Source organism: Periophthalmus magnuspinnatus, chromosome 10, assembly GCF_009829125.3.
Source record: "Periophthalmus magnuspinnatus isolate fPerMag1 chromosome 10, fPerMag1.2.pri, whole genome shotgun sequence".
Lineage (NCBI taxonomy): Eukaryota > Metazoa > Chordata > Actinopteri > Gobiiformes > Gobiidae > Periophthalmus > Periophthalmus magnuspinnatus.
Genome location: NC_047135.1, coordinates 27,732,054 through 27,758,440, shown reverse-complemented (window position 1 = coordinate 27,758,440; position 26,387 = coordinate 27,732,054). Strand labels below are relative to the sequence as shown.

At 38.4% G+C, this 26,387-nt stretch overlaps 1 protein-coding gene across 2 annotated transcripts; it reads right to left on the bottom strand.

Moving 5' to 3' along the window:
* On the bottom strand, window positions 1-26,387 carry rab28 (RAB28, member RAS oncogene family). Of its 2 annotated transcripts, none has more exons than XM_033974494.2 (7): window positions 26,150-26,387; window positions 23,060-23,156; window positions 19,350-19,438; window positions 16,518-16,647; window positions 5,099-5,202; window positions 4,945-5,022; window positions 1-1,231 (listed from the first exon to the last, which is right to left on the bottom strand). In XM_033974494.2, the coding sequence occupies exons 1-7, from the start codon at window positions 26,222-26,224 to the stop codon at window positions 1,139-1,141; spliced, it is 666 nt and encodes a 221-aa protein (XP_033830385.1). In that variant the 5' UTR covers window positions 26,225-26,387; the 3' UTR covers window positions 1-1,138. The 2 variants fall into 2 exon arrangements, with proteins under 2 accessions (XP_033830385.1, XP_033830384.1); XM_033974493.2 differs by lacking the exon at window positions 1-1,231 and adding an exon at window positions 2,594-2,692 and having other exon boundaries at window positions 26,150-26,361.

Genomic DNA, 26,387 nt, shown 5'->3' with positions numbered 1-26,387 from the left:
GACTATAGAGCGCTTTATTTTGAAGCATGTGTTTGTGATTCTGTAACTATACAAATATATCCAAGTTTATACATCTCTTTTCTACACAATCAGAAACAATGAACACATGCAAAGTCATTAAATCAAATAAAACCATACAACTGAATGTCTTCTACTGGGCTTAGCTTATTTTACTATACAAATACATATTGTACACATATATGGCAAATATACAGTACTTCATTAGGTCAGATGTCTTTTTGTAAGATGGTAAGGAATACACAGATTAATCATGCCATTTGCTATAATCCTATAATCCACTAATGAAGAAGTAAACAGTGAACAGAAAGTTGAAAGACTGTCAAATGTGAATAGTGGATGAAATGTGTGGATGATTTTGAAATCTTATAAAAGATAATACAATTTTTTTGTTTTATTTGTAAAAAATAAAATAAAATAATAAATACAAAATTGGATAGCATAGGTTGAATAAAGTGTAGCACAAAATATATTTGAAGTACGGTTAAGTGCTTTCCACTTTTTTTCCCCTTTTTCCATAGTTTCCAACCATTTTGGGAAGTAAGTTTATGATAACTGTCAACACTGAATAATTGTCTGAATAATTCCTTAATTAAAGGAATATAATAATGGGACCAAGACCAATTAAAATATACACTTTTATGAGCAGTGATTTATAAAACTACAGATATTTATGTAAGCTTCTAATTGGCAATAATAAATATCACATTTACATGTTTCTATCTGCTCACTCTGCAGTCCTGTGGATGTCTATTAGGAATGTATATTGGCATTTTTCAGTCATTCTAAAATAATAATCAGCAGCAGTATTTCCTGAAAAGCCAGCGTAATACCAACACACAAATCAAGTATTTACCACTCGCCTAGATATTAATAGTCGAAGAAATTCATAGCTGCGTGTAAACTTTTAAAAGTGAGGTTCCGTTTACTTTTCGCTGAACCACCCAAGAAATCATTCCTGGTAAATATCCGAACTACAGACCAGGCCCTTGAAAACCACACAGTCTGTTTTTCATCTCATCAACTGGCAGCGCTCATCTACCAGTCACTATGAGAGTAGCAATACTGATGCACCATGTTACACCTTTGGGTCACAATTGGTGTTTGATGTTTTGGGAAGTCACTGCAGCACACACATGGAGCTGCGCGGGGGGTTGACTGTCCGGGTCACCGAATCCTGGCTGTAGTTCACAATGTCAGCTTTCACCACACGCTAGGAGATATGAAAAAATATAAAATAAACATTGTTAGCATGGATGCAACACACAAACCAAACAGTGCAACAAACAAGAAATGTGAATATCTAGCATGAGTGAAAGTGAACTTTGATTTGACTGATTTGAGTCATTTTGTCCACTAGGTTAGTTTTTATGTGTGATTATTTTATCTTGGAATAAGAAAAAAAATAGTTTGGGATTAATGTAAGGACTAATGTTAAACCAAAGGAGATTTTAAGATGCTACTTTCTAAACTTGGCATTCAATAGTATGCTGACACTATAGTGCAAATGATTGTTGCACAGTTCTTTTGTTTACTATGTATCATTTTGACTATGCATTTATAGACGTTTTGACCCGCTGCTACAAAAATGGCAGATTTTGTCAGTAACGATCACTATTAGACATTTGATACCAAGCTCTTTTAGATAGTCTTCAAGGGTTTATGTTAAAGACTATCACAATAGTTTTCTTTTGTTAATTTTAAGTAATTACCATTATTTGAAAAATAAATACATATTTTTCTTAGCCAATTGGCAAATAAGTTAGCATAACATATAAAGCAATGCACTGAAGCGTTCTATCAAACTACTCAAATAAGATTATTTTTCTCAACTCAACAAATTTACCTAATCTAAATCTTTTTTGCAGTGCAGGGATGTCAACATAGGTGACAACTACATTTGGACTACTTTACAGACTGTAAATCTTACTGAAATGTGATCTACAAGGAGGTTTTGGCATTTAAGTGGAGAACCATGCAGTGATTTAGGAGCTAGCGGTCATAGTGTTTGTGGACTCCTGCCCTACACCAGACAAGAGGCCGGGGGAGGTCAGGAGAACGGAGCCGAAATGCATTAACAGCTTGGAGGTTTTTCTAACTGTGTCACTCCACTTAGTCAGCAAAACGCACAATCTGGATTCAACATTAGCCGAGAATAACGGATTAGACTAGTGCTGGAAATCTACAAACACAAAAAGTTCTTACAGTGTGTAAAATGTGAAGAAAACTGAATAATATGGTTGGTAAATCATCATTGTTATGCATGCAAAAGACCATGCCATGACAATTTATGTTCTGTGAAATCAATACATTTGTATGACAAATGTTACAGTTGATCTGTATATCAAATAAATTATGTCAGCAACCAACATAATAACAATAAGGTAAATAAAATGTAACAAATACACTACTACATTTTGCAGTCCACAGTTGAATTAGTATATATAATTACTGTTTGTTGGCCACAGTCTATTGTGCATAATACATTCATGTTTGCTTTACATTTTACACAAAATTTCAACTTCTGGATTTGGGTTTGGGGGAAAAACTACTTGTTGCGACATACTTCTTTGGACTATTGGACAGAACATATTTTGCTTTTCTGAGGAATCATTTCTTCTCTAGTTAGGCCTTCATCTTGTGGATAGTCCACCAAGCTAGCCTTCACAATCCTCTGAAGAGTGCAAGCAAGATATAAAGACAAGAAAGAAGATATGGATAAGGAAGACATAAACAATTACATGTAATAACTGGAAAGAGAACAAAAGAACAACAGGTTAAAGACAAGGTGCAAGGAGCAGACATACACAGTGAAGAATGATGTAATGGTGTAAGGAGGCCCACCGCCAGACTAGTGTTATGACATCATGCGAGGCTACAGTCACTGCCTGAAGATTCTAATTGAAAAAGAAACCATGGCATAGTAATACCAAGTGATAACCACCAATAACTGCTAAGAAAACATATCAATGAATAAACATTTAAATGATTACATTGACTTTATAGTTAGTAAGTAAATATTTCTCCTAGTCCTTTAGCACGTAGCTAGAATTCTCATATGTGACTTTTTCCTGCATTTGTACAGATTTTGAAGTACTTTTTTCAGATGGAAGTGTCATAAACCATTCACATTTGATAGCAGGTTTGATAATTAGATGCAGACAGAGCAATTTGATTTTTTTACATACTCTTAAGTTATTGTCTAGTTTTTGGACCTCATGACCCTAATGTAGGCCCTGGTTGGCTATGTGACAGACGAGGTGTGGAAGTTGCTTATGAAGCCAGTGAGTGATGCGCGCCTCGCTATCTGATCTGGGCGACACACAACCATGACGGAGCAGACTGCCAGGCAGATAGAATACTGTCAGGGGTCATGACCTCTGTGTTCCCCTCTCAATGCTGACAACTGATAATGAGGCTTCACTGGCCAAAGGCTAAACCTAAAGCCATGGCCTGCTCTGATCTACGACTCATACATCAGTTCTAGTCAGTGGGACATTTCAACATGTGCAAGAATGAACTATAATAGGGTTATTATGTCCATTTTATTGTATTATTCTTCAAGTCCCACTTCTTTTTTTCCCCTTTCTCATTTTTTAAGAGAACATGGTGCATGCATGATACATACTTGAGATCCCATCAGCAATTTTTTTTTAAATGTATTTTTAAATTGCATTTCAACTAAATTAAGTTTGTAAAATGTGGTGACTAAAAGCTTCCCTGTGTAGAATATTAATGAATAAAAAGTAATAAATTAATGAATAAAGTGTAATATTGCTGAAAATCAGAAATTGTTTAATTGTTTTGGCTGCTGGTTTATGTTAAAAAGGTCTTTTGACACATGTTCTGTAAAGCTCAGTTAACGATTAGCACTGTTATAATACAATTGCAGCTATTTTCATAGTTGAATAGTCAGAATTATTCCAATGAATCATTGCAGTCCTTGTGAGCAGCCCAAGCTCCTCCTCTTCTAGATTCTCCTAGTCTATATCTTAAATTTTGGTAACTTGAGTCAAATTGTATAGAATGACACATGTTAAGCACATCAGAGTTCTCTCCTTATGCGCGTAGACCACAGTAGTTGCCTGGATTCATCTGTCTTGATTGGTCTTCTCTGGATTATAATGCTTTACCTCACTGACACTGGGTTTAGGGAGGAGCGGAAGAGGCTGTGAGACGGACAGCTCCATTAGCCGTGGGCATTCTCGGTCAGTCAGGAGTCGTGTCGCTGATGGGAGAGGGCCTTGAGAATTCGCCTGGTCTTTTCCATACATGCTTTTCCCTTCCTCGAGAGTCCTGACCTCTGCTGAGCCTCCACGCTCCTCTTCCCCTGCCCAGCCAGCATGGCTCCAAGCGCCCATATCGGAGCCAGGATTGATGCTCTGGGGGAGGTGAGCATGTAAATCCTACAGCTGCCAATACTGGGCACTGTGGTCTGCTGGCAGGAGGAAGCGGTAACCTCGTCACCCCTAAACCAGCCCGTTACCTTTGACCTCTCTTCACGCGTTAATGTGCTCAATGTGAGCCTATTTACAGATGGTCAGCCTCACAACAGGAGGAAATGCAACAAACTCCTGTTTACACAAGAAAATGTTATTTACAGAGTGTGGTCGTGGGACGGCTTCATAAGACCATAGGTCAGATTAACTTTTTGTAAACTCCAACTAAAGTAATATTTTCTACATACAAGGAAACATGATCAGTGTTTTAATTTAGCACATTATTTATCACCATTTGTACAGAAGACTGCTTAATACCTTATTAGGTCATTTAATTCAAGATATTATGAAATCTTGAATGTTGGTGATTTGGATTTTGGGATTTACATGTTCATCATGGGTAGCCTTTAATTTTACCAATATAATATGTCTTAAACCAGTGATTACACATATTGAATAGACATTGGATCACAAGAACATGTCTGACCTGAGACTGCTCAATCTCAGCTTTGTTGAGTTTTATACCAATGATCTCAGCAGCCAGTTTTTGGAAAACAAGATGCACCTGCCAAAGACAAAAACATACTTTACAATGACTGAAGTATTCCTAGGTTTAATAGTTCCTCCACTGGTGAACTCACAGAGTCGCCTGTCTTGGCTGAGACAAACTGGCTGAGGAGACCGTTCTCTTGGCAGAAGCGCTGGTGTTTGTCAGCCTTCACTGTCCGCATGTGCTCCAGGTCGACTGTGGAAGAAACAGCATCACGTGACAAAGATAATTAGGTAGATTTATACAACTGTTATTCTAAAACTCTAGCAGGGTTAACTACCACACATCTCAAAGTAAACAAAGGAGGTAACCGTTTACTCTTGAGCTAAGATGGCAGCTCTGTCAGATGGTCTGTCTAATGTAAAAAAGATGGTAAATCTTAAAACAAACCATAACTCAAAGTTATTTGCAGTTATATATTCTACATCTGCCAAATTAATTTATCCTTTAGATGACCCAAAGATGTCCCCGTCAGCTCAAATGATACACACCACACATTCCACAATGTAAGCTTATAGGCTATACAATTGCACCCTGAAGCCATGTAGGCCTACCTTGATTAACAAACCTAAAGAGCAAGGTATGGGATAATATGTGAATGTGAAAGTCTTGGGGCTAGAGTCCTAGTTCAGAGCGAAGATGAAAAAAAGATTCTGACTTATGAGTTTTGAATTTTAAGGCTTTCATTCATACCTAAGGACCAGGCTTGTCACCTCTGCTGATTTAGAGCTAAAGTTCCTTTTTCACTATTGTCAAAGTGTCCCTGTTGTCACAGATACCCAGCATGCTGCTTCTCACCTTCCTCACTGCAGGGTCATGCAGGGGTCAGTCAGCAAGGTCACCCGGGGGTCTGACGGCTGAAAGCAATAGCCGCAGCCTTTATTTCTGTCTTTGTGTGCAAATGTGGCAACGCCCTGTATCTGGTGCATGAGTCTGTGTTAGCTGGAGGAGGTCAGGCTACTGTACGGTGTAGCGTTTCTCTAGTCCCACCGAGTTTTACTCTTTGTGTGAGCTTTCATTGAGGTTGTCAGGGATTTAGTCTGTTCTCATGCTCCTTGTATGTGTGTGTGTCTGAGGGAGGATAGGCCCAAATCATGAGAAGACAAAGAAAAAGGACGAAATGCAAACATTGAGCTAATTCATAATAATTCATATCTCAGTAAGCCACATGACCCGACTAAGCAAAGGGCAAACCATAATGAAAAAACACACAGTTGGAAAAAATGATGTCAGACTAAAACTTACTATGACCATCCTCACATGCGCCATTTCAACATAAAGCATCGTGGGGTAGGGGCTGACACTTTTACATGGGCCCCGTGGCCTTGCAGACTGTCCTGTGCCTGTGCATAAACAGAGCTGTCTCATAGGCGTCAGTGCATTATTAATTCCAGTCATTAACAGCAGAGGTACCATGAATGCTACTAGATGTAAACACAGCTAAGCCGTTGGATCCTGCACACTTGGGAAAGGTCGTCAATCATGTGTCATCATCAGATTAGCCAACATTTACTATTAGAATGGTATGAGAAGCCTCAGGACTTATGGGGGAATAAACTGTTTTAACCATGCTCACATTCACATATTAAAGTGTTTAGTTTGTTTCAAGGGAAAAACGTCTTGATAGCAAAACAATGAACACATACAGTAGTAAATTCAATACATAATACTTTTTTTTCCTTGAATCAAAATAGATAAAGAAATACCTGAAATTTGGAGCATCGCATTTGCCTTATCATATATAGGAAAAGATCTTTGAAAGGATATACATGTTTAGACTATTGTATTTCTATAATTCCCCAGTTGATGCTATTATTGCAAGTTATGCAGTAATACATTTGTATTAAAATATGCTTATACAAATATTAAAAGGTATTGCAAATTAGATCTAAGTGCATACCATTGCCCACAGCAGTCCAAATGACATAGGTCTTTTCTACTATTAGATATGAGCATACTAGTAGGACCCATGTTCTCACAGAAGACTGCAGCATGTGGCAGCTATCTGTGCCGACCAAGCCCAGACTAATCCCACTCTATTAGTGTTTTGTCCATTTTTCTCACTAATGTACCCGTCTCTACTTATCAGGTTAAAACAATCTCGCTCCGATGATCTGGTTTCCTTCCATTTCTGTCAAACTGTACATCAGCTTAACAACCGTGAGGAAGTGACTGCAAACACGAAATAAACTGTTTAGGCCTGAGCTGGTGTAGAGATAGTGGTGAGATCCTCAGTGTCACGGCCCCCCTCTCTCCTGTCACACCAGTGTTTATTTAAGAGCACGGCCTGTCACTGCAATCACAACACAACACTCCGAGGAGGATCGCCTGGACAAATCAGGCTTTTAGCAGAAAATATTGAATTGTTGTGACATGCTGCATAAATAGGAACATGACCGAATGAAGACAAAATAGGCTACTTGATGATCAAAACTTGCACACAAATGCACAAAAACTGAAATCAGATCGGTGTAGATGTTTTCTCATAATTTAAATTAAGTCTTCATTACTTATGCCAAATTTAGGATTTTGGAAAAGCAGAATTTTACTGAGGGGGGTAAAGCTGTAATTGTAATATTGACTTAGGCAGTAAAGATAGAAATAGTAACAGTAACCATATATGGTGTGTAGAGTAACAGCCACAGTAGAATCTTCCAACAGTAGTACATTTTCAAATGACAATAAAATTGTGTTTTGCATTATGTCTTAACAATAAAGATATACTGTTTTATCGATAAGTATTGCATATTTAGTAAAGTGAAAAGGATAAACTTTTAAGATGTACTGCACCTCTGTCTTGCATTACAACTAGGGCTGTCAAGATTAATCAGTAATGACTATTCAGGTCACAATACAATACAATAGAAACAAAAAAAAAATAGGTCACAGTCGTTTAATAATCTACACTACAAAAAAATGTCGGCCTGAATATCAAAGTGCTGTTTTATCTGGCTGTTTATGTCATAGTAACTTCATCATTCAGAAGGGTGAAAGGTTTCACTGTTTGGTCATGGTGCTGAGAATTGTAAAAATAAATCATGATGTTTATTTTCAATCATAACACTCAAACTGTATATTGTGACATCTCGAATTACAACATAAATTCAAAAGTATTTTGTCCAAAGTGTTATACATTACTGGACTATTAATCAATGAAAAATATTGAGGACTGTGTGTAGTGCAGGGATGAGACATTTTTCTTCGACTTAGTAATAATAATAGTTTGGAAAGTTTGCTATATATTTAAAACTGCAAAAATGTTTATTAAAAAAAGTCTTGCCACTACCGAAACAATGGCCATTACCCTATACTTTTGCTCACCAGCCTGAAACCTTACACTCCTCAGTGGCCTATTTAAAACCACAGAGACACCTATTCAGTCCTATTGCAACAGTTGTGCTCTATGCCCGGAGAATACGGTTGACATGGCATACTTAATTGCCAGCAACATCAATTTAAAAAGGAGTGGTGTGTGTGGTGCTAACATGGTTGCGTGTGGGGCAGTGACTCAGGGCTCGGAGGGGTCATATCCCATTAAGTGAAAGTTACAGGATTGAACTTAATCAACCCCTGGGGACAACCTATCACTTCCAACATTACATCACACCATAGCTTTAAGAGAGTTTGACTTCTCCCAGATGACAACCACAAACCAATACAAACTGTAATAAGAGGATTATCATTGCAGCTCTTATTAATATGTTTCCTACTAAGCAGCTCCCTACACAGCACTACATCTCAATTACACTGACGCGTTATGCAATTCTAGCATTTATTAAAAACATAATTTGAATGTGTGATGATAGGTATAACCACAAATGAAGGTCACGTGAAATTACTGTTCCATTCAAATGTCGCTTGGGGTTTAATTTAGGCATATGACAATATGCAAGGTACTTTTTAGGAACTGTTGAGGCTATACTCAGCTAAGCCTTGGAATAGTGGGTACATTTGGTAACAGTTATTTAATAATTCACCTTGAATAAATTATTCCTAAGGCCAATCATCCATTTGACAGTGACAGCAAGCTTTTCCCAAGCTAGGAACAGAAAACCTTTACAATCTTTAAAAATAACCTACAGTATAGTGCTCTATTTGATATTTAATTGTGGTCAACACCGATCTATATTTAATAAAACTCAAGCAGCCATTTAAATGACTGAATCTGTTACTTTTAGTGCATAGTTTTAGTCTATCATCATCATTTTATTCTGAAAGGTGCTGCTGCTGCTTTTAGTTACTTTACGTCTTCTCCACTTTCCAAACTCATTACTAGCATCCTAATTATTCACCGCAATGAGTTTATAAGAATTTTTAACAACTTTCAGAGACCAGAATGCATTTTTGAAATGTTCTTAGCCACTGCTAAAAGCAACTAGCATGCTAAGAAGTCCCCAGCATTACGTCCTGTTTTTCCGCTATCAGTCTCAGTCTGATTCTAAGAACTACTTTTATAATAGAAACACTTTGCTTTCTTACATAAAAAATTGGGAACACAGCCAATTTAAGTCCATACATATTGCCCTATATGAAATTGATGTAGGCCATTATTTAACCAATACACAATAATAGTGTTACTTAAGTACTGCTGCTATATAGACATTATGGATGTGTCTTGATAAACACAGTGCTAAGGCCTGCCTGCGCGCTAACAAGATGATCACGCTTATGGAAAGTGTGCGGACACAGATGCAGTGCTGTTAGCGTGTTAGCGCTGTACTGCAGAAGCTAGGAGAGCCGTGCAGCGCTCCTCTAGGGAATCCTGACAGAGACAGAGCACTCTTTGTGCGGAGGCGCCCCTGCCCTGGTGGCCTGAAACGGGCCGGCTCCGTCAGGGGACTGCCTTTCCACTAGGTCAGAAGTGTTCTGTCGACAGTTCATTGATCACAGCTCATCTTGTCATTTGATCGTTGTCCGTGAAAGCTCTGCAGACACATACACACGTGCAGAGCAGTGTGCACAGATTCGTGTACTATGTACTGAATCCAATGGAAAGTCATTAGGGCCAGTTAATATGCCACGAAAGTGATTTCAAGATATCAACATAGGAACCATGTCAAAGGTTTTTTATCCCTTATCTGAGTCGCCATTTAGGTCTTTAAGTTCCATTTTATTATTTTATTTTTGGGAGGTGGGGGTGTTTTTAGTTGTTTAACTCAGTTAAGCTGATGTTATCTGATATTGACATAGTACTTATTTATATGCAGTAGCACTTTATTTAAAAACATTTATGGGATTTCTTGACTGTTATTTATGTCTTTTAATGACTTCTCTAGCACAAAAATGTCCTTAGGGATTAATAAAGTGATATTATATTAAAAATATATAATTAATAGTCGTTTTTGAGAAGGAAATAAAAACCTACTCTGTGCCAGCCCACAGCTAGAAATTGGAAAGTGGCGCGTCAGGCAGGAAGAGCATCTGATGTTAAACCACACATGTAAGAAAGAGAAAACACTGTTGTTTGGCCTGGGCTTAAAAAGGTGACACGGCAGTAGCTAAAGAGGTAGAGGGTTACAGTCAGTGAAATGGTAAAACACAGGGCGAGGGCCGGGCAGGCTGCGTTATGGGGCCGCGAGGACTCATGAAAAGTGAACAATTGGCCCTGCTCTGAGTCGACCGCACAAGACGCTGCCTGCCTACCACTGCCCGTGTCCTCCCAGCTCTCCCATCGCCGTTAAACTAAGTGGACTTTTATGGACGAGCTGTAATACATGCCTCTGTGAATCACCAGTGGTTTTCTATGAGCTATAATAACGATAGGACCATAGGGGAGCTCTCTTAATTGTAAGCGTCACATGAATTTAAATCTTTTCATAATTACAATGTCTCTAGAAGCAATGACTCGTTGGTTTCTTGGGTATATATTCAAAGTCGCAGCCACAGCAATGAACTGGAACGTGGAAAGTGAGTTCTGTGCAAGACTGCTTGGGTAAACAGCGTCCAACTCTTAAATCAGTAGCGCGGGCCAATGATGTAATATTCCTCACCGCGAAAAAAGAGATTTGACCAAAGAAATGACGGAAAAAGTCATGCTGATAGTTCGCTAACATTGAAAATATATGGTTGTGGCTGCGGATCAATCGATTATTTACCCAGTCCTGTGTCAGCACAGCCCCTTCCAGGAATTCCTCCAGATCAATGTTGTGGAGCAGCGCAGAAATAAAGTGAGGGTTGCCGAGCTGATGAGGGTTCCAGGCTACGCTCAGGTCAGGTGGCTAAGCTGTGTTGTGCAATTCAAATGGCCCGTGACTTACCACACAAGAAGGTATTCCAGACTGATCATCTACTGCATGTGCAACAATATTTGCTTTATGGATGGCTAGAATGAATGAGGACTTTCCATGTTTCAGCAGGCTGGAGAGTCAAAGGGGATGAGATGCGATGAAACTGATAGTTAATCTCATGTAAATAAATCATTTTGTTTGTTAATTCAATGCAGTGGTGTATGAAATTTTGGCAGGTTCCAGTTTATCTGAATAAAAATATAACTGCATATCTTTCAGCATAGTGGGACTTTTTATTAATATTGTAAAGTTTTAGAGCTATTGTTTCTTTTTCTTGTCTATAATGGGTGCAGTGAATTGTTGAGTCATGTCTTTTATGGGAGATACGCTAAAGATAGAAGACAATGGGTTAATTATACTAAGGTGTACTTAACATGTAATAATGTATTAACAAACAAATCATCTCAAGGAATTTGTGTTTTCAATGTAAAAACTACAGATATATTTAGCACTTCCACTAGAGAACTGTGTAATTTCAAGCAGTTACAACTGTAAGTCTTCACTCATCCCTCTATTGGCTTAATGCAACCTAATTCTCCACTTCCTATCATTTTCCAGCGAGCACAGTCATTGCGGTCACAGAGACAATTTGATACATGTATCTATTCTGACCTCCTACCTATAACAAACCATGTGGGGAAACAGGAAACACTGGATTTGCTGTAAACTGTAAACATTCCGGGTCTTTTGCGAGGCGTACGCAGAGTCTTACTGCAGCTCAATACTGTATATATAATGTTTTACAATGTCTAACTTGTGGTTGGGCTGCTCACGGTGCTACACAGACAGTGCTGACGTGTTCATCCCTCCAATGTGGGGAGGGCTGAGGTGCACCGTAAGAGTACTGGGCTTTTGTCCCACCACATGTCTATTGTGGCTAAAGCTTTCCCCTGGGGGCAATTAGGACCTTTTAGTTTGTTGTAAGAGGACCTAAGTACGAGTGGGTTGAGCCAGGAAAAACATTTTTGAGCTAAACCAAAAACAGAAGCGCATTGAGCTCCTCTGCACTCCTGGACTTCTGAACATCTCTCTATTAAGAAATGTGCAAGCCTACACTGAACAGACAGGAACTGTGGCAGCTTTACAGGGGCATGGAGGTGACCGGGGTGAGGGAGGCAGCCCCACCTGGAGCGTGCCAAGAGGGCAAACAACTCAAGACCAACAATGTTGGTGGCAAGGACGTACGTTAGAAAATCAGAGTAAGAGGTGATCCATGTTGTGCTTCACATCTCAAATGTGTATAAAAACGTATGGTGTGCAGCGATATGTGGTTTGATGTGCTATGACATGCAGTACAGGCAAACACAAGCATGTTGTTTAAGACAACAGAGGCTCCGCCAATGAAAAGACATTACTGTATGTAAGGCAGCTCCAGCTCAAGTGTTAGTCTACACGTGTGAGAGATAAGCATTCAGAGCCTGCCTAAGTATGTGACTGAAAGCACCTCTGTTTGCCCAGTGCTGAAACTAGATGTGAGTGTGTCTGAAGATGGAGCACGATAGAGACACAAAGTGTGTCAAAGACGACAAATAGAAAACCAGGTAGGACACAACTGCACAAACAGTGGACATGTGGCTAGCTGATCTGCACAGTGCCGGAAAGGTTTCTCAAGCAGGCCCAAGTGAGTGGCCAGTGAACAGTGTTAGAGCTCAGAGCAAAAGCCATGAGTGATGAGGAGGGGTTAAGAGAAATGAACCCATTTAAGTCACCCAAATAAGGGCTGTACAAGACCATGATGGATGCTCTGAGCTCCCAAGAGCACTAGCAATGAGAACAGCAGTGACGGGAGCAAGCAAAGGCCCAAATCCCCATATCATAAACAAGACAGGCTGATGTATTGTCATGTTAGACTGGAATATTTACAAAGGCAATAGCATTCATATTATTGCTGTTTCAAAGTATATAATGAATAATATGGTATATTTTGAAGCATGAATGGCAAAAGCTACAGTATTTAGACACTAAGGGGTAGTCTTATTTTAAAATACAATTGCAATGGGATATTCAAAGTCAAGAATTGGCTGATTTGTTTTTTTATGGCTTATTACTGAGACTAATATTTTGGAAGTCAGAGCAACCAATGAGCAATGAGCTCTACCAATAGTTTGAAGCTAATTTTGGTCAATTTCCCAAGGGTTTCAATGTGAAATTACTATAAAAGATGGTTGGAGTCTATACAGTGAACTGCTATACGTAAGAAACGTATATTTCTTTTAGTCAGGTGATTGGCCAAAACAAAATATTGGCCAATGCTGCGGCTTTGAGCCGATAGCCAATGTCCTGAGTATCAATATCTCCCTAATGTTTATCAGTCTACAAAATACTGTATTAAAATAGTTGCATTACACAGCATTGCAATGTTCGCTTAATTTAAGGCGACTCCATATGATACCATTGTGTTAAAATGTTAGAATGTGAGCATGATTTAAGAAGGGGCAAGGAGTCCACTACTATTCTTAAGTATACTTTCCCAGCCATGGCCTTCCTGTCCAAAAAAGTAGTTTTGAAGACGTTGTTGTTTTACAGTTGCTTCTGAACATATATTGCAACTGAAGAACATTTTGGTGCGAAGTGACAAAAGCTTAAATACCACTTTGTAACCAAGGGCCAGAATAGGTGCTGCTGTTTTATGGGCTACAGAGCATGACATCTATGACCACTGTTAACCTTAAGTTTATCTTAGAACAGGCAATACAAACCTCTCAGAGACATAAATCCATGCTGTTTTCTTAAGGCTCTTGTTATGTCTGTACTTCTATTTTAGTTGTGACAAACACACAACCAAATGTCATGGGAACTATTTGAAAACAATTATAAACTTGGAAGAATATTAGAAATTTAGTACAACTTCATAGCAATATGAAGAAAGATTGTATTCATAATGAACAAATAGTTTGTTAAGAAGGATTCAGGCCTAGTAACTACTTAAATAAGGAATAAGGGTATTAATTAAGGCACTGTACTTGTTTCAACTCTCTTTAAAATGTGAAAAACAGACCTAGATCATTTTAAACAGGTTGCAGTGGTCCAAACTTATCTCCTAACACATTCCTTGTTAGTATCCCAGTTTGTAGTGAGTTTGTAAGTGCCTTTCACAACATTCAGAGGTCAGGGCGGTCCTTTGTTGTGGCAATAATGCTAACAGCAACTAGCACACTAACAGCACACTTCCTCATTTTTGGAGGATAAAACCTGTAGTTAATATAAAGTGTTACCAGATACTTTAATGTGTTCAAATTTAAATAATAACAGTACTACCCTTACATTCACAAGTCATACATGTAGACAATTTTGAAAGTATAGTGGCGTATGAGATGGTTAATGGATTCTTAAATTCTCAAAATGTAAGTGATTGCTACTTGCTGGCCAATCGCGACGGATTTCAGTTTGCAATAACAAAAAAAGAAAAAGAAATGAAGACGACACGTGGAGCTTTGTGAGCGATAGAGCTATTAGAGGAGGAGAGTGAGTGTGTGAGAGCTGCATATAGGCCCTGACAGTGCTATATACACTACTTAGATATTAGAATGTACACAGAACCTAAACGTAGCCTAAATACAGAGGCGCCCTCAGGCATTAAGAGATGCTTGGCCATAGACAGGAGAATGCGGTCGAGACAGACACATTTAAGTGTGACCTATGAACCCCGTTGAGTAACTTTCCCAAGAGCTTCCTGTGTACATCGCTATGCTGAATGTCTATCATGAGTAAAGCTGGATGTACACACCAGAGCGCCAGGATTAAAAAGGATTAACAATTTAAATAGCTGCAACTAGAAAATTGAAAATCTGGTAATCCTATTCAGGGGTTCCAGTTATTAAAAGAAAAAGAAAAAAAAGTTGTGTTTCGCTATGGCAACATTTTAAATTTGAAACTTAATTCATTTCTCAACAAATATTTTCCAATATGCCTGTGATTCTTCCATTTATTTAGCAATTCATATTTCAGTTTTCTCTAAATTGTTAATGCTCCTGGATGAGTTTAAAATGTACTAAAATTATTCTAATATTATGGTACAAATTGCAAACCTAATCCCAATGCTGGGGAGGAGGGGGCTGATCAGCCTTTTTGTATGAAATATTATCTTTATATACAATTATTTGTAAAAATATCTAACTTATAATCATGCAGGAATTTAAGTTTTTGGTTGCACAATAATATACTAAAACTGCAGAATGTCTGTTTTGTATTTGTTCTTCTAGTTAGAACTTTTTCAGTTAAGAACGCATTTTGTGAATACCAAAAGAAGGCCTTGTGTACAGATTTGTCTGGAAAAGCAAGTCATGAATGAGGCTACAAAAGCTTACTGACAATATTAAAGTATTTGAACTATTGAGTTTCTTTCCTCTAAAGGTATAATTTTGTCTCATTTTACAATTTTTTTGATATTTTGAAAATAACTTGTGGCCCTTGTTTTTGCACAAGTTTCATTCTTCCAATTACATTCACCTCAAAGCATACACCACATACATCCTAACACACAATTACTCTTAAAAACAGATTACGACTGACTTGCCAGTGCTACCAAACAGATGCGAGTACAACAGCACAGTACAGGGAACTGCTGTAATCAAATCTTTTTGGTAACCTTGTCAAGTCAGCCATAATCTGTTTTTAAATACCTTTTGGCCACATCCTAGCAGAGCACCTGTAAATTACTCTCTTGACCTACTTTTCTTTTTCTTTTTTTTTTTACAAAATTACTCTTACCTGAGTAGTGGTTTCCCCAAATAAATTTTACTCTGACCTGAGTAATGTTTTTGACCACTAGTACTACTGCATGGCATCTTTCCTTGAGTACATTTTTAGCTACTCTACCCACTTTTGCAAAGTCTCTTGTTTTTTCATAAATTGTCACGGTCTGGTTAGCATCTCCTGTTCTCACGAGGGACGCAGGACAACGGTGAGTATGGGAGGGGTCGCGATAAGGAGCACCCCTGAATGTCTGACGCTCTACATTTAATCACTGTCTCCCCCTCCCCAAACTTCACAAACATTGACATTCCCTTCGCTGCAGAACCTCACGCGCTTATCCACTGCCTTATCACGCTGATCAATGACCGCTCACTCCTACACGCACACAAGCAGACACGCGGAATGAATAATGTCCCAAATGTATAGGGAAATACTCAGCAGTGGTGTAAATAGAAGATAACCTAACTCTGTAACTGATGTTGTTTAAATGAAAAGATAAGAGCTTAGGTTGTCCAATGCGATACTCACTTTTGTTTCCTACAAGCGAGATGACCGGCTGAACTTCGGATTCTTCATTGGCCTTCTTCACCATTGTGTACCAGTCCTCCAGGTTCTCAAAGCTTTGGTAGTTGGTGATATCGTAGACGAGGAGGACCCCCTATCGAAAATAATATTAATAATAATGTAATGTTAGAAAAACTGAACATTTTTGATTCACTTAAGAGGACAAACATACTACAACACACAGTGAAGAAATTGGCTGTCACAATAATTATAAATGATACCTGGAACAATATATTTTGGGGCTCAATATTTATTGTGTGTACATTTTCATTGCACAAGTGGGAAGGATTTATTTATTTATTCATTATTTAGTATTTTGATATGACTTGACCTATATAGGGTCAAAAAGGAAATTTTTATGGCTAATTATTGCATTATTTTGCTATTTAATTGTTGCAGCTCATGCCTTGTAACATTATTGTAAAAACATTTGCTGTGATTCTCTGGCTTTCACGTTATTCTATCACTGGCATATGTAGTTTCAATATTAAGATTGATTGCAATATTTCTCAAAAACAGTATAACATGCTTAAGAATGTGTTATTGTGACAGACCTAACCATGACTTGAATATTCAGATCATAGATTGATGAAAACATTGCCAGGTGTGAGTCAGTAAGAAATGGGAACAGTAGGTGGCACTGCTTCTCTTTTTAGGGCAAGGGACATAATATGGGACATCTATATTTTATGGGACTGTGCAAGCTGCATGATGTTAGCGACAAATGTGATGCAGAGGTTCATGCTGGAACTAGGGCAGATTATCTTCGTCTTTGCTCAAATGCTGTTTGAACATTTGAAACCAATCAAATTTCAACTAAAATATGATTCAAAAATTGTAGTCCAAGAAAAAAAGATATGTCATGTTTTGTTATGGTTATTTGATAAGGACAACTACATACACTTTACCAAACTTTAACACACATAGCTTTCAGCACTCTAAGCAGGGAAATTATCATCTTTACTTGTGTAAAAAATATAGAAAGGGGAAAAAAACAGTGTTGTGGCCATGAAACTGCCAACTTTTAAATTCCTTGATTTTAAGAATATATTTTTAAATAATGTGCTTAAAAATATTGGATTCATTTAATTTAAATTTTTTACCTAGACTCACTTTTGTTCCCTAAATTGATACTAAAAATGATTAAAGCTGAAGATTAAAGGGGAAAAACACACATTAATTATATAGGCCTTAGTGTCGGAAAAGCAATTATATTGCGGCTTGGTGTTCACCTCTTGAGCTAATGCCTTTGGAGAGGGATTGGAAATGCGCATTGTCTGCTCTCCTTGTGCTGGTGATGCAACACGTCGGGGCTGCTTGTCTGTCCCTTTTTGTTCCACTGTCACAACACAGAGCTCAGCGACGACAGCTTACACCTCGCACAATTACTGCAGGTTTCTCCAAACAAGTATGATTGATTACCAGAGGCGCAGGCCCAACAATAGGTGCCGAGGTACCATACAGTGAAAACATAGAAACTCCCTCAGCCAAGTGTTGTAACTGACCAGCAATGTATGAGAGCTTTCCATCGGTGAAAATAAGACTAAATTGGACTAGAGGTAGGACATATATTGAAAACTGTATAATATTGCAATAGATATTTTAGAGGTATACAAAATTAGAATAGGCCTACCCAGTATATTGTGTGTAATAAAAACTATTAAAAATTAACTTAAAAAGAAACAGAAAAGTCTGGTGTAATCTACCAGTATCTAGTGTATAAACTGATATTTATGCACTTTTGTGGTTAATTTTATGGTGAAAATAACTCTTCTAGTTTTATGTGATCAGGATCGCAAGTACTCTGAAGAGGGGCACTCTAGACATTCTGGAGGTGACAGATGATACTATGGCAACCGCATGTAGGACTGCTCGATAGGGTTGGGAGGAGACACAGTTCCCACAAATCAAGAAACGAGGTTGGGACCAGAAGAGATTTTAACACAACTGAAACTGTGATCAAGTTCACAATTTTGGAATAGCAATTTTAGCTTTATTTTCTTTAATATTTTGATTAAATGTTATGATAACTATATCTTGATTAGCCCAAGCAAAGCATAGACACTGCTTAATTAAGGAGTTAGGGTTAGAAGTTAGTTCGGGTATGAAGTAGTTACTAAACCTGAATCATTCTTAATCCACTATTTGCTCATTATGAATTAAGTCTTTGTTAATATTTTATTAAAGCTTATTTGGGTGTAATAGCCAATATTTGTATTGTCTTTGTGGTACAGATTTTTGGAACTGCAGCTTCTAAAGTGGTATAACTCACCACCACATAACCCTTTTTGTCTAAGACAAATGTAAACACATGGGAAAAAAATCTCACAAAATACGTTTTCTCATCTGTGCAAAATCTTGTAACAATTTTGCCACGCAAGATCTTGTTCCTCTTGACTGTTTTAGCATATTGTTCAAATTTCCACAGTGCCACATCACAAGTAAAATGTGACATAGTGATTAAAACATGGAAACTTTGTAGCATCTCATTTACATGGGTCATGTCAAGTTATATTGGACAATGCACTGCCTCATATTCAGTTCAATTATACAATTATAAATAACATTTTTAGTTCAAAGTAAGTTCAAAGTGGCTAAGCTGCGCAATAAGAAATTTAAAAGCATTTATTGCAAAGCAAGGCCTGGATGAAGTCACAATGATTGTAACAATATAAACCACACGGATAAAAGGACATATAGTGATTTCTTGTGTTATTGGGCCTGCGTCACCAGCAAATCATTTTAAGGCATGCCTCAAAGTGCAGTGAGTGCAAGTTTAACTGTGTGTCACCTTACATGAGCCCCGTAGACATATTTATCCAGCATTTTTCCTCCCAACGTTTGCCCTCCGATATCCCACACCTGTAGAGTCACGTTCAGATTACCTACAGCAAAAGACAAAAAAAACAAAAAACAAATCTATAACATCATCTATATATTTTTCTTTTCTTAAATTAATACCTCGATTGTTTTGACAAAGCACAGAAGTTGAGGTAAATAAAAAGTCAGCTGTAACTTAAGCCTTGAGCGACTTCTATAATAAAAGTGGTGCTTGTTGATCTACATAATGAAATCTATAAATCAGCGATAAATCTTTCAAGCCTCACGCTTTATCTGGCAGTTCACCCGCACTTCAAATCCAAGAATATCCATCCAGAGAGGGCCAGTTGAATATAGTATGCTCAACAATATTTAACACTTTCTCAACTATGGATAGTCCATAGTGTCAGATGGGTTGATATGGATTTTTTGAGCAGATTCTGACATTTGATATTTGCGGTGCTGCTATGGGCAATACCGGTATTAAGATTTTTTTTTTAATGTATATAGCAAATTTTATAAACAGTAAAGTTCACAAATTAATTTTTCACAGTATATTTATCTAAGATATAAAATCATTTGTTGCATATTTGCGTTAATATACAGCGATATTTTTAGTTTTTTTCCCTTACCATTTCCATTTAACTAATTAGTGTGTTCGAAAAGACAAATCTGATGCACAGAGGACCAAATGGGAATGACACATGGGCACACAGAGACTGGGGCAGCTTAGAAAAAAAATCTGCTAAAATTTCTATATCAGACCAATACCAACATCTGGGAAAAAACCTCAGATATCCCCAATACCAATAATGGAGCCGATCTGTCGCCCATTCCTATTTCCAACACTGGGGTGAAAATAAGTTACAAGCCTGGGAATATCTGTTTGCATTGTGCCATGCCCTATCCGGGACGGAAAGAAAGAACTTCACAGTTACAAAAAATAGCAACAATTAAACACAAAACTGGAAAAAAAACAATCACAAGTTGTCATTTCTACGGAAAAGGGGAGTTAACGCAAGAGTGGCGGAAAGAGAGATGGCACAAAAACCCAAATCCAAACAAATATTTTCAAACTTTTGGAAAATGAATGAAAATGAAAACAGTGTCGACACGGCTGGATGATCCAACCCTCCATAAGTCCCCTTTTTTAAAGCATGGGAGGAAGCACCGAGGTTCACAGTCACTACATCCAGACTATACAGTGTCAATGTAAAGCTACAGAGAGGGGCACCATGGACAACGCTCCCTTGGTGTTATATAAAAAGCTATCCCAGCCCATGGATCCACACCTCTTTATTTATGTTTAACGGGTCTACGCTGATTCAGGAGTTTAGGAGAACGAGCAGCCCGATGGATAAACTTTTCAAAATCCCAATTCCTATATTTGTTTATTAGAGCCAAATAAATATATTACATCAATAAAACCATTCTGCAGAGCTCAGAGGTGTGTTCATTGCATTGACAGAGTGGCAGTCAATAGTTATTTAATGTAATGCAGGGCAGTCTAAACAGTTTGTCTCTCCTCCCTGTTGAACATCACTAGTCCAGTGTCCAATACAAAAAAAGTCTTAAATAGGTCCTGTGCCTGATTTTTTTGCAGGTATTTAAGCAAAATTTGTCTTTCCCCAGTGTATATATCTTGTTTAAGCAGCTCTTGAAGTGAAAATAAGTCAGCGGTGTACTATCTACTTCTAATTATACATTGTTTTATAGTCTGATGATCAAAAAGAGTGCTGTTAGCATGCTAGCATGCTGATGAGTTTATAAACACTTGTCACAACTTTCAGAGGCCAAAGTTTTGCAATAGTGATAATGCTAACAATTATTGATTACTGGACAATTAAGCATGCAGCTCACACATTAAGAGCAATACAATATATCTGTACTGGGGAAAGACAATTTTTAGTCAAATACATGGAAAAAATTGGGTACAGGGCCTTTAATGTTACTTGAAAGAATTTCTGTCTTTGCCATTTTTGCTAATTGCGACCATTGAAACTGCAGCCTTACTTGACAGGACGTTGCATAACTTCACAGAACGACACCTGGCAGAGACAGCGCTACTTCAGAAATCTGTCCACTCATTTGGCGCTCTTGTGGGCCTCCTTTAGCACTTGTACCTCTCTGGTTTGGCTGGGACATCTGGGAGAAGTATTGTTTTAGAGCTACGCACACAGAGCAGTTTGTTTGTCCACCCGCTCGCCTCACCTCACCTCTCACCGCACTGGAAAATGTACATTAAGTTTGACAAGCGGGGCCTTCATGGTAAGACGCTATAGGCTACTCTTCCTCAATCCACCACCGCTGCTGGTTAGTGAATAGTTTGTTCATCTTTTTATTTTATTTTTTGTACACTGAGATAACAATTACATTTGTGATTTATATTTTGAAATTAGGATTCTGTCTGCTGTCTGTGCACATTAAACAGGAGCATTAATGTTTGAGAGGACTGAAATTTGAACTGCTTAACAATTACAAACTATTACTAGAATCACTAAAATGTTCATTAAGTTTGACAAGCTGAGCTTTCATAGTAAGACGCTATAGGCTACTCTTACTCCCCCCAACCTCTTCCCACTGCAAAGAGATCCTTACTGCCCCAGCGAGACCCACAGAGTCGCGCGTCCGGGCCAATACAACGCAGGGTGGTGGTCCTAACCACGTTTGGGACCACCCTGCTCGCTCAGCCACCCTCCTCTTCATCAGCTCATCAACACTCAATTCCCCAGAAAATGGCCCATTTAACAACCCCTGTGTCGGGCCAGTGTTGCTGGTGCTCCAATGGGAAGGATGGACATAGTCAAATAAAGGTTACAGTCAGATAAGTGTGACCGCTGGAAATAAACTGCGAGGCGTCAGTCGGATGATTAGGCGGCTCTTATTGGGAACGGGATCCACACAGGTTTGCTTTTCATTCCAGCTTCACCGCAACATTTTTGGGGTTAAGTTCTGCTAAGTTTTTAAGCTGAAAAGGACACAGAATCTAAATACAATTCTCCAGCCAACTCACAGTCACCCACTACATTTAACACTTTATTTGCCCTTGTCTACACTTGATGTATTTGAAATAAAATAATTGTGGTTTTATAAAAGAGTTGTAAGTCACGTTAATGAAATGGTGGAAATTCACATTTTGTATGGTGAATCAGGGAGGTTTGATCTAATTATGGCACTAGTCAATAAACATGTATTTTACAAATCTGAAGGGAACATAGAATTCTCTGTGACTTCTATAAACAAATATTAACATGACTGTTTTATGCGCTACACCACAGAGATGAGTTGAACTGGGGGATCTGTGATATGAATATAAAATCTTTATATATTTACTCTGCCTGAGCCCACAGAGTTACGAGCATGGCTAGCTCAATTGGCCTGAAGTTGTCAAACTGGCCTTGAGGAGCAGAAAGAGTGTGGTGTTTTCTCTGGAGAGGAGATTTCAAAAGGCAGAGAAGTGGGACACCCAACAATAAGGACAACATTAATATTTGTGAAAAATGGAGGACATAAAATTACTTTAGAAATATTAGAAGCATACTGACTAATGTAAACAGCTATTCCCTAATGAACCAGAGTAAAACCATTCAAAATGGTAGCACAAACGCATAGTATGTGGGACTATGATACATAACAAATTGCTGAACAAACAGCGCTTGTATTGTAGTAGTGTGAAGGTGTCTCACCTGGAAGGCTTATTCTCTTCAGAAAGAAATCCAGACCAATAGTCTGTTTGTACTGTTTCCCAAAGGCCTCCTGTGCAAACCTGGTGGTGAGTGATGTCTAAAACAGAGACAAAAGAAGACAAAGACATAAGCTGGGTCTGAGGGTTTGAGCGTAGAGTGTCTCACCTGAAGAAACAGGCAAGTGTTAGAAACACTGGGATATAAGATGATGATAGTGAACACACAGCAGCTCTGATCAGTACACTCACTATGGAGGAAATGTAAGATGTTGCAGAACTTTTTCCAGAGTAAATATGCACATTAAAGCGTTTCCTGAATCCTTTATTTTGATGGTTTGCAGAACTACGAGATGCATACCAGTGCATAGAACTAAATATTCACCCTGTCCCCAGGCCAAGCTAAGCTTTTTAGACTATTTTGCTCTCTGTTAACTCCACTTTCATTTCTCCAGCTGCACACAGCTATAATTCACGCCAATGAGTAACAGGCTATTAATCTCATCATTACCAATCCATGTCAAGCCCCTGTAAAGTCTGCATGATTGACTGGACAGTAGGCTGATGTCAGCCCCAGCACTCAGCTGTGGAAGTAACATGTGAAAATGTGGATTACAAAAACAGGTGTCACTATGTGTCATGTCTCCAGACTCCAGACTAATAATTGCCACAAATTATAACGCTCCCATCACTGTCACTGTTGTGCTGAAGGGGGGAGCGATCCTCATGTTAAAGGTTCTTAAATCCATGGGAATTCTGAGCACGGACCCAATGTGCCAAGCACAATTCTGTGTGATGGATGAGGACTGGAAAAAGTGCTGAATGTCTATTAGCTATCTTTAGAGGCCTATCCACACAAACAATACAAACAAAATTAAGCAGTTTTGCCTAGGTATCTGCATGACGTCAAAATATATGTTTCTATACTAGTGGGAAATGACTTATTATTTATAATTTGGTCATTTTTTAAAGGATGCTTTGCTCACTTCATGACAATGATAAACTGTAGGTCTGGATAAATTATATAATATAGTAAATATGCAATGTTGTAAAAGTGTTTGGTTCATTTTGGCCTTTTAGATGTTTTGAATTTTACATTATTATTTACAAATAATCCAGTGCATATTTACACCACATTTTAAAGAATACTCCAGTAAATGAGAGACTGAACATTGACTGAATGTGACTGAAGAAAATCAGGCATTTAAGTAGGCTAAACAATCATAGACAACACAAAAATAACAGGTTCAGACAGCAAAAATCTATTCCACATGCTCACTTTGGCCTAGTCGGACATTTGTCTTGGCATTCCAGTGCCTTGGCTTTCCTCCCTAAATGTACTCCTTTTTTTCCACCATACAATTGAAACTAACCGACGAATGTAAAAGCTGGCGTAATCCTCCTGACTGGGTCACCGATGATAGCCATGCCGGGAAATAGGGGAACTTCTAAAACAAGAGGCTGGGAGGGGAACACAGCTGAGCCATCAGCGCTCAAGTGATGCAACCCAAATAAGATACAGTATTGTATGGCTCCTCTCTTTGTTCTACGCAATATGTCCAAACTGTTGGACACAGAGAATGGTGATAGTTCGATATGGATTTTTTTTAGCCGATATCTGACATTTGACTTGCTACTGTGGCCGATAACCGATATTTTACAATAATATTTGTATGATTAACATTCATAGCCATATTTTTGCCAAACTGCTTCCCAATTTCCATTTTTACTTATTAGTTTGGTCAAAAAGACAAATGTGATGCACTGAGGTCAAACTGAGGGAATAATACATTACATTACACAGAGAGATAAGGGCAACTTAGATAAAATATTGGTGCCAAATATCAGCTAGATGTTCAAAATCACCTATTCCCATTTTGATATTAATATATCACCCCTTCCTATTTGAGAAGGATGTTTTTTGTTGTCTGCACCAGAGGTTGTATGAAGGTCCAACTTTTACCACTCCAGTGCAGGCTTATACTGTGGCTTCCCTGTTCAAACATCTAGTTCAGGTGGACTATTCCCTACATTTCTGAACGGGCACAAGCACAAAAACCACTGAAAATAGCAATCCAAGAAAAACTGATCCTGTGTCAATTTGCCCAACAAATTGACATTAATAAGAGGGAAACAGCATTCAAGCCGTCAGTCACAAATGGCTGTTCCAAAGGGGGGCCGTGCTGCTGTTCTGACCCCCCAAACATAAACAGCTAGGGCAGTCATTCACACAGCGCACACCTGGCAGCACTGTGGGGGAAGGCTTATTAATGCAGCAGAATATGAGAACACACTTGTTAACCCACAAATCTAATTTTCCTAGAATAAGGTCACTATTTTTCCCCCTTTGTATTATTCAACTGTATGGAGCCTACAGATGTTTAACTCTCACTTGAAGACTAGGGCTGGAGTACATAGGGTAACTAAAATTGTACACAAGCAAGAGTGATCTTACCTCAACAACACTGAGCTGTCACTTGTAGACTTACAGCAGAAGTAGCCAAAACTTTTTATAGAAGTAGATCTACTGTTAGACTTTATATTACACGAGTATGGTCTAAAAGTAGTAGTGTCTGAAAAGTACCAATAATCTAAATGTAACTGAGTAGGCCACTACTTCCTTCTCACCAGGAAATTAATTAGGAAACTTGAGGTTTGTGTCCTTTCATCTCCCTGTTGACATTATTCCCCATGCTGCTAACACCTTTATTCATAAGGGACGAAGTAGGCAGCAGAACAAAAGAGCGAGATGAAATCGTTATAAACACAACATAAAGATAAAATTATTAGGCTAAGACGTTTCTTTTTTTCTAGACGATTTGAAATCCCATGTGCTCTTTTCTAATGACAACAGTGTGCAGGAGTGTGCACGGGTAACACGTTTGTGAAGCTGTAAGCGGCTGCACATTAGCGTGGTCGCTATGGTGACGCTGGATAAGAACGCGTAGCTAAACAGCGTGGAGAGTGCGAGAAACCAGGACGTACGACAACAACAGCAACAGAAACTAAATGCAGCGTGCCCTCGGTCTTTTCTTACGTGTTCTAGGATAAAACAGTTAAAGGTAGCTAAAAAAAAAAAAAAGGGCTTACGTACCTTTCCACAGGCTCCGTCTCCTATCACCACGATTTTTAGCTGTCGGTCTTGACTTTCCTCCTCAGAGTCTGACATGACGATGCGCTTCTTGTGAAAAGTATAAGAATAACCCGTACCTTAAAGATTTTTGACAGACTGGCACATATCTGGCTAATTATCAATGGATTAAATATGTGCTGAGCGGAGCAACAGTCGCCATTTTGAAACACATCCCCTTGGCTTGGCACAGTTTACGCAC

Coding starts and splice junctions, on each gene's coding strand:
- rab28 (XM_033974493.2), bottom strand. CDS start 26,224: ATGTCAGACTCTGAGGAGGAAAGTCAAGACCGACAGCTAAAAATCGTG. Junction 23,157..26,149: donor GAGACGGAGCCTGTGGAAAG/GTACGTAAGCCC, acceptor TCTCTGTTTTAG/ACATCACTCACCACCAGGTT. Junction 5,203..16,517: donor CTCGCTTGTAGGAAACAAAA/GTGAGTATCGCA, acceptor TTTCTTCCACAG/TCGACCTGGAGCACATGCGG.